This window comes from Humulus lupulus, chromosome 5 (genome assembly GCF_963169125.1).
Source record: "Humulus lupulus chromosome 5, drHumLupu1.1, whole genome shotgun sequence".
Taxonomy (NCBI): domain Eukaryota; kingdom Viridiplantae; phylum Streptophyta; class Magnoliopsida; order Rosales; family Cannabaceae; genus Humulus; species Humulus lupulus.
Genome location: NC_084797.1, coordinates 174,802,922 through 174,812,503, shown reverse-complemented (window position 1 = coordinate 174,812,503; position 9,582 = coordinate 174,802,922). Strand labels below are relative to the sequence as shown.

The window sequence follows — 9,582 nt, the reverse complement described above, 5'->3', positions numbered from 1 at the left end:
AAGTAACAATATAATATTTTTTTAGTTCATATATTTTACACAGCTACAATAATTTCTTTCAATAAAATTTTCTTTCACCTTTCACTGAAAGAGAGAAAATTTCATCAAAAAGTCGTTAGATAATACCAAGAAATTACTTACTTGAGAAGTGATGGCACCCTTTGACAAATCTGTGTGAGTAGATGGCTATATTTGACTAATTAGCAACAATTATACCAAACTACATCGTGAGGTGTCAACTAAGGAAGGGAGACATTTAACCTAATTTTTTTTTAGTGTATATTATAGTTATAACAAACATCTCACTAATTTTAAATTTTTTTTAATAATTTATGATGTTATAATTAGAGTTCAAACAATCAATTATATGCATGACTAATTTTGTTTTTATACTTGTGGAAAACACACTGTTTGAACTCTGATTTGGACACTATAAATTAGTCTGAATTTCTCAAAAATTAGTGACATGTCTGTTATAACTATAATATACACTGTCATGAAAAATATAATTATGTTATAATTTTTCTAAATACAAAAAATAAAAAAATAATCATACGGTAGTGGCATTTTTCTATGCCCATACAGTAGAATTATATATAGATATAGTAGAGTTTAAAATCAACCATTCTAGAATTTTTGGTTGGGGACAAATGGACTCTAGCTACCTACCCCAAGAATCATACTTTTTGCTACTTACCACTTTTCTTTTTCTTCTTCTTCTTTTATTAATTAACTATAGACTTTCAAACTATAGTTTGAACTAAAAAAACTAAAGAAATTGTGTTGTTGTTATCATAATATACAAATATACATACAAATAATATTAGTATTTTTAATGTAGTACCAATAAGTAATTTTGGTAGGAATTTTTTTTCCCTGCTAGGGCTTCCGAGGTTTCCTTTTTCTTCATCTTCTCTTCTGAACTAAAAGTATTGGTGTCGTTCGTACTTCTGGTCATGCCTAGTCGAGAGGATGTCTCTGCATAATGAGTTGGTGGGGTTAAGCATGGATGGTGGCTGCTTTAGATCTTCTACTTCAGGTATTTGGTTTGGGATAATTCTGTGGAGGTGGACGATGTAGCAAATCTAAAACTACACTTGATTGGTGGTTGATTTTTATTTTAGTTTTGTTGTTTTTATGCATAGTTTTGTTGGCTTCGTTTTGTTTAAAATTCAAAATAATTGTGGATTTCAACCACCGCCCTGCTAAATTAGTGAGATTAGTAGTTATAGCAGCGTGGGAGGATGGCTTTGATTTTCTATTGGGTAGTTGGTGGTTCTTCGATCTGCGCAAATCGCTTCTTTAGGGGTCTCAATTTTTCTCTCATTGGCTGTTAGATCTGGGGGATTCCTCAATCTCTATTGGCCATGTGTTACGTGGCATTCCGATATCTAATGTCGGGGCTTATGAACATAGTTAGTCGTTGTTTTATTTTCCTTATTCCTAGTTTGAATAATGGAGTTATTATCTCATGCGTTCTATTGGAAGATTATGCATTGATGGTCATTGGTGGGGTTGATCTATCGTATGCCCATTTCAGTACAAGAAAAAGACCCTATAGCGACGACATCTACAACGACGACTACAAAATGCTGTCGAAAACCACGAGAAATAATTTTTTTTAATTTATTGAAATTATTAGGCTACAGCGATGACATGTCGTCGATATAGGGTCGTCAACAATGCCAAAGAAAACCCTCCAAATTCTTGCTGCCCTCGTCGTTGTAGGGTACCAGAAATTTGGAGGGAAAGAATGGTGGGAACTGACCATGCAGTGACGGCATGGCGTCGCTGTAGAGTGCTTGTGGTGTGAAAAGGTGGGGAAAATTCATCCCTATAGTGACAACAAGTCATCACTATAAATTAAGGGGAAAGTAACCGCCAAAAGGCGGTTACCAATTTCCATGACCCCTATAGCGACGACATGTCATCGCTATAAAGACCCATTAAAAGAAAGTGTTAGTTAAAAATGTACTCAATAGCGACGACATGTCGTTGCTATATGGGTCCAAAAAAATGGGGGAAAGTGGACCGCCAAAAATTTCGGTCACATTTCGTAGTCTATAACGTCGACATGTCGTCGCAGTAGGTCTTACTATTTTTAGTGAAATGGTGCGTTGAACCTTTGCTATGATATGTCGTCGCTACAGGTTTCGGCGATATAACCCCCAAGCAGAGGCTTTCTTCTTCATTTTTGTTGCCATTTTCCAAAACAGAGAACCTTCTCTCTGGTTTTCTCCCCCTCCCAGCGCCGCCTAGAGCCATTTTTGGGTCCCTTTTGTTCAGATTAGTATTATTAAACCTTAATTCTTTAGTTTTTTTCTTTTAAATTTAGTTTTTTTATGATTTTTTTTTGTGTATTTTTTATGAATTTGTTAAATTTTCTATTTTTTTCAGATTGTATTGAAGCATCTGGAGCTTCTCAAGCTTTTGGGTATTGTTTTTAATTTTCAATATTTTTTTTGTTTTGTGATTAATAGTGTGTAGATAATTTTTAAATTAAATTAAATTCTAGTAGTTTTTCAAATAAATTTGTATGTTTTGTTAATTTTATTGTGAATTTGATATTAATTTTATTGTATGGAAAACAGGTTTGTTAAATTATTTTTTTTGTTTTGAATTGTATATATATGTTAGGTTAAATAAAATTAGTGCTTTGAATCATATATATAAATATATATATGTTAGGTTAAATAATATGTTTTGAATTTATATGTTTTTGTTGTTTATTTGTGAAGTAAAGATTGTATTGAATTTATGTATGTTATGGAAGTGATTTATACGTATTTATGCAAATTTTAAATTTTGGGTAAGCTAGATTACAACTGTTATGCTGCCAAAATTTCTATAGAATTTTTAATCGTTACAAAGTATTTTTAAAATTAGTGTTATTAGAATTTATATGATTATAAATTTTAAATCAATTAATTAAAAAATTATAAAGTGTAAATCAAAATAATAATATTAAATAGAAAATTATAAATATATAATTAAAAATAAAAAGTACAAATTTTAACAATGTAATTTTAAAATTAGTGTTATTAGAATTTTTATGGTTGTAAATTTTAAATCAATTAATTAAAAAATTATAAAGTGTAAATCAAAATAATAATACTAAATAGAAAATTATAAATATATAATTAAAAATAAAAAGTACAAATTTTAACAATGTAATTTTAAAATTAGTGTTATTAGAATTTCTATGATTGTAAATTTTAAATCAGTTAATTAAAAAAATTATAAAGCATAAATTAAAATAATAATATTAAATAGTAAATTAATAAATATATAATTAAAAATAAGAAATAAAAATTTTAACAAGGTAATTTTAAAAGGGAAATTTCACTTTTTATCTCTAATAATACCTAATATTACCAAAAAATCCCAACATTAATAATATTTTCAAATTAATGCTAAAATTTCCTCCCATACCCAAAATACCCCTCCCATTATATCAAAAATTCACAAAACCTTCTCTTCCACTCTCCTCCCTCTCTCTCTCTAATTCTCACGAAATCTCCATAAAACCTACAGTTTTGTATAATTTTCTTGTCAAAATCATTGTTAGTTATCTCCATTGTTTCTGTGAAGTCGTTAATATCAAAGGCAACATCTATTTTGAGAGTTTTTGGAGGAGAAAAACCATGGGTAATGAGATTTTACATTTTGTGTTGGGTATTATTTGTTTACATTTTTTTTGGCTATTTTGAACAGATCTGAGCCTATATTGGTGTATTTTTCGGGATTTTTTGAGAGATTCCGCGATCTGTGTTTTTCTGGGTTTTCTGCAATTTTTTTGCTCGATAGAAGCTCGATAACGGTTCGTGATAACTCTACAAAATAGAGTTATTTTACCACATTTTATAAGCCAATTGTTGCTTAGTTCTTGAGTTTTAAATTAATTTATCAATTTTTTAAGTAATTTTGAATTTATTAGTTTTATTTTGATTTTATGTATTTTTATTTATTTTTTGTATTTATTTTGTTTAATTATGTTGTTACTAATTTATGTGTGTTTAATTTCTTTATGTAGGTGTATTTGTTGGGGCAAATGAAATGTTGATAAAATGTTGGTATAAAGAAATGAAGAAATCAAGCCCAAAATGAAAGGCCCAATCCAATTCTTGACAATGCCATGTCATCAATCCATGTGCTTCTTTCTCCACCATTAGATTTGTAACTATAGGAAAAGATGACAATTTTGAGCATGAATCCATGTTCTTTTTTTTTAGACCAATAGGAGTGTTATCCTTTACCAAAGAATTTATCTATAAATAGGAGTCTCATTTCACCATTTCAAGCACACCTTCTCTTACACCACTTCTTCCATCTCTCTATTCTCTCCATCTTTTTCTTTTCTTAGATTAGTTTTTATGTATTTTTAGAGGAATAATTTGGAAGTTCCTCCTCCAAATTTTCCTATTTATGTTGTAATTTTTATTTTGTTTTTGATAGTTATGGGTTTCTAATCCACTTAAAATTATTAAGGTGGAGGATGAACCAAGATATAACTATATAGTGTTTATTTTATGTTGACCTCCCAAAATGAGCAATAAAGTTTATGATTTTTCTTCTTCTAAATATTTCTTTAATCTATAATATCATGTATTTTAGATTGTTAGAACATATTTTACTTGGTTCTTAATTGTGCAAAAACATAGTATTCTTTGATTAAGATGTGTCATTAAATTGTTCACATCCAATGCTTAGAACAAAAATACTATATTTTGCTTTAGAAATAACATTATTTGATTTTTTTGTAGTTTCATTAAATTGATTCACAACTAATGCTTTAAAGTTATACTATTGAAGTGAAGGAAAATCTATATTTTTGAATTAAAGAGAGCTTAAAGGAAGTATAATGTTTTGGAAAAGGTAATTAGATTGATTTCAATTATCACTAAAATTTGGGAAGTCAACATATTAATAAATATTATTATTTATATTTTGTGGATTCTAAAATCTTAATAATTTTATAAATAACTATTAAAAACAAATCTTTTTAGTTTATTCATTTTAACTTTTTTTAGTATTTTCTTTCTTTATTTTAAAACAAAACACATCAATCTTTGGAACTAGGTTAGAAATTTATTTCACTTTGGTAAAAATAGTTTTCTCTTTTGATTTAAGTCAACTCCTTTGGGTTCGACCTCGTGCTTACACGAACACTATTCTATAAATACGATTCGTGCGCTTGCGAGTATAAATATTTAAAACATACCCGTTTTGGGTCCATCAAGTTTTTGGCGCCGTTGCCGGGGAGTTGTAAAGAAGAGAAACAATTTGTGTCAAGGTGAGTAAAATTCTTCTACTAGTTATTTTATTTTTATTGTCAAAAAAAAAAAAAAAAAAAAAAAAATCTAAGTATGCTCTGTGGTTGCGGTTTCGACTGATCTTCCACATCAGAAAATGTTTCTTGTCTTTGTCATTTAATTTTATTATTCATTTATGTTTGCTAATTTTGTTTTGTTATTTAATTGTTTTTATTTCTTGTAATTTTAATTTGCAAAAAAAAAAAAAATTAAAATCTCTTGAAATTCTAATTATGCTCTATGGTTGCAATTTCAATTGACCTTCCATATCAGAAAAGGTTTCTTGAGATTTTCACAAAAATATTGTCATTGAGTTATTGCCATGTTTCCTATTGGTAGCATAGGTTACATGAGCCAAAATGGATGCCCTTGGAATAGTACTAGGAATTTTAACAATGCATATCATCCTAGGGAAAGAGAAGACATCAACGCTCAAATAGAAAATTTGTCTAGAACACTAGATGTCTTACAAGCTAGGCAAACTCAAGATGATCATAGGGAGATAAATAGTGCATTTCACTCTCATCACCATGAGAATTGTAGTCATCCCTTGGAAAATCCCATTGATTTTAGTTGGAAGCCTGAGTACAACTATTATGCATCATCGCACTTTGATTATAATGAAACCAATGATGTGCATGCTTATGAGAATTCCTCAGAAATCCCATTTGATCCCACCTATAATCCAAATTCTACATGGAGTCAAAACATGTCTCCAATGAACCATGTGCATCAATTCAACACGCCTAATCTGGGTTATGCCCAACCCGATCTGTCATATCCTCCTCAACCAAAAATTAATCCATCTCTAGAGGATACCCTACAACAGTTCATGCAGTCGACCCAACAAATTTTGCATCATCAATCTCAATCCCTTTTGAAAATTGAGACACAAATGAGTCAACTTGCAACTTTTATGATCGAGTCAGAAAAACAAGTTCTTCCTAGTCAACCCACTCACGACCCATTAAGTCAAAATGAGAGTGAAAAAATGAATGAAGTTGTAGGAGAACCGTTGATAAGCATCCAACCAATTCTTGAAACTAAGAAGTTGGATGAAATGATTGTTGTGGCTCATGATGAAAAAGAAAAAGATATTGTTGTATTTCATGAGCCAATAGTTGAACCAATTTACATATTCACTCAAAGTCCAAATGAGAATAAAAAAGATGTGCAATTTTCTTACTTCATTGAAATGCCACCAAAATTGCATGTCTCTAATTACTTTGTAGGTGTGATGCTTTCAATTCTCATTTATGGCATTTGCATCAACATTATAGTTCACCCTACAAATGAAATTCTACACCATCGATTGGGTGTAGGATAAAAAATAAAAAAAAATAGTCGGGCTAAAGACTATAAACTAAAGCGCTTTGTGGGAGGCAACCCATAAGTTTCAAGTTTCATTTTGTATTTCCTTTTGTATTTCACGTTTGTTGTGTGTTTGTTTCATGTTTTTCAAGTTCAAATAAGATTGAAGGAAACTTCTAGCCCAAAAACGAAGGAGCCAAATCATGGAAGCATACATTCAAGGGAGTTTTCTTAACTTTTTCAAATTTATTGCTCATTGAGGACAATGTTTTGTTTAAGTTTGGGGGTAGTGTTATGTGTTTTTTATTATAAAATGTTCAAAAAAAATTTTTGGTGATGTTTCATTTTTAGATGATAAATTGAATTTGAATTTAGTTCTTAGAAAAATGTGAATATTTCTTAAGCTCTATTTTTAATCTTTGAGTTAGTCTTGCTTAAATATAGATTTTTCATAAAAGAACACTTTCTATCTTTCTAAGAATTTTTGTGTAATTTAGATTAATTTATATAAGCATAAAATTTTGTAAATCTCACAAGTCCTAGAATTCGATTAATTATCTCTTGAGGCGAAATCCTAGAAAAGCACATCATTAGGGAAATGATTTAGGCTATCTTTGGAACGTTTGAGCCTTTTGACTTAATCACCGTTACGCACATTATTCCCTAGTTTACCCCATTTGAGCTAAACACGAGCCTTGTTATTGTTTTACCCATATGTGAAATCTAAAACTTCTTCATGAATTTCATTCTTTACACATGAGAAAATATCATAGAGCTATGCATCTTGATTTGTTACCAAAGTGAAAATAGGAAAGAAATTCGGAAAGCCACATCTTAAAAAAAAAACAAACAAAACAAACAAAAATATTGTGGCAAGCTAAAAAAAAATAAAATTGAAGACTCCAAATGGGTGGAAAGAATTACTATGGAAATTTTATGGCGTATACTTGAAATATTGTGATGTCTAGTGAAAAGTTCGGAAATACTCATGTGTTAGGAAAAAGTGATCTAAGCTTAAATTCAATATCATTTTTCTCACCTTTTTCTTTACCCGCACATTACAAGCCTATAAAGTCCTATTGATCCTTGATTTTGTGTTGTTCTACATTACTGGAGAGAGATAAGAAAAACGAACCTATGGGACTTTGGTACGAAAAAAAAATTAATTCATCATTCCTTGAGATTTAATTATTTTATCTTTGCATAAATTTTTCCAAAATTCCACATGATTACTTGGTAAATAGTTTTGTGTTTCCATATTGAAAATTAGTTGTTGAAAGCAAGATTGACTATTGGATTAATTATATGAGCTTAATGTCTCTTCATAATTTTCTTTGAGCTACTTTCATTATGCAATTTTTGAGGAAAACATTTGATATCTCCAATTAAAAAAAAATAATGTGTTTTTAATTTTTCTTTTGCTTGAGGACTAGCAAAACATTAAGTTTGGGGGTGTGATAACTCTACAAAATAGAGTTATTTTACCACATTTTATAAGCCAATTGTTGCTTAGTTCTTGAGTTTTAAATTAATTTATCAATTTTTTAAGTAATTTTGAATTTATTAGTTTTATTTTGATTTTATGTATTTTTATTTATTTTTTGTATTTATTTTGTTTAATTATGTTGTTACTAATTTATGTGTGTTTAATTTCTTTATGTAGGTGTATTTGTTGGGGCAAATGAAATGTTGATAAAATGTTGGTATAAAGAAATGAAGAAATCAAGCCCAAAATGAAAGGCCCAATCCAATTCTTGACAATGCCATGTCATCAATCCATGTGCTTCTTTCTCCACCATTAGATTTGTAACTATAGGAAAAGATGACAATTTTGAGCATGAATCCATGTGCTTTTTTTTTAGACCAATAGGAGTGTTATCCTTTACCAAAGAATTTATCTATAAATAGGAGTCTCATTTCACCATTTCAAGCACACCTTCTCTTACACCACTTCTTCCATCTCTCTATTCTCTCCATCTTTTTCTTTTCTTAGATTAGTTTTTATGTATTTTTAGAGGAATAATTTGGAGGTTCCTCCTCCAAATTTTCCTATTTATGTTGTAATTTTTATTTTGTTTTTGATAGTTATGAGTTTCTAATCCACTTAAAATTATTAAGGTGGAGGATGAACCAAGATATAACTATATAGTGTTTATTTTATGTTGACCTCCCAAAATGAGCAATAAAGTTTATGATTTTTCTTCTTCTAAATATTTCTTTAATCTATAATATCATGTATTTTAGATTGTTAGAACATATTTTACTTGGTTCTTAATTGTGCAAAAACATAGTATTCTTTGATTAAGATGTGTCATTAAATTGTTCACATCCAATGCTTAGAACAAAAATACTATATTTTGCTTTAGAAATAACATTATTTGATTTTTTTTGTAGTTTCATTAAATTGATTCACAACTAATGCTTTAAAGTTATACTATTGAAGTGAAGGAAAATCTATATTTTTGAATTAAAGAGAGCTTAAAGGAAGTATAATGTTTTGGAAAAGGTAATTAGATTGATTTCAATTATCACTAAAATTTGGGAAGTCAACATATTAATAAATATTATTATTTATATTTTGTGGATTCTAAAATCTTAATAATTTTATAAATAACTATTAAAAACAAATCTTTTTAGTTTATTCATTTTAACTTTTTTTAGTATTTTCTTTCTTTATTTTAAAACAAAACACATCAATCTTTGGAACTAGGTTAGAAATTTATTTCACTTTGGTAAAAATAGTTTTCTCTTTTGATTTAAGTCAACTCCTTTGGGTTCGACCTCGTGCTTACACGAACACTATTCTATAAATACGATTCGTGCGCTTGCGAGCATAAATATTTAAAACATACCCGTTTTGGGTCCATCAGTTCGATAACGGTTCGATGGTATGTAGAAGAAGGTCTTTGTAAGAGCTCGATGTAGCTCGATGTTAGCTCGATAATAGCTCGATAGGTTC

The 9,582-nt window shown here is 29.1% G+C and overlaps 1 protein-coding gene across 4 annotated transcripts; it reads left to right on the top strand.

The window, feature by feature from the left end:
* The first annotated feature begins 796 nt into the window (after nt 1-796).
* Nucleotides 797-8,654, top strand: LOC133777865 (uncharacterized). 4 transcript variants are annotated; one of them, XM_062217620.1, is made up of 4 exons: nt 797-1,039; nt 2,398-2,434; nt 3,715-3,820; nt 4,034-8,654. In XM_062217620.1, the coding sequence occupies exons 1-4, from the start codon at nt 973-975 to the stop codon at nt 4,061-4,063; spliced, it is 240 nt and encodes a 79-aa protein (XP_062073604.1). In that variant the 5' UTR covers nt 797-972; the 3' UTR covers nt 4,064-8,654. The 4 variants fall into 4 exon arrangements, with proteins under 4 accessions (XP_062073604.1, XP_062073601.1, XP_062073602.1 ...); XM_062217617.1 differs by having other exon boundaries at nt 821-1,039; XM_062217618.1 differs by lacking the exon at nt 3,715-3,820 and having other exon boundaries at nt 821-1,039.
* The last annotated feature ends 928 nt before the right edge of the window (nt 8,655-9,582 follow it).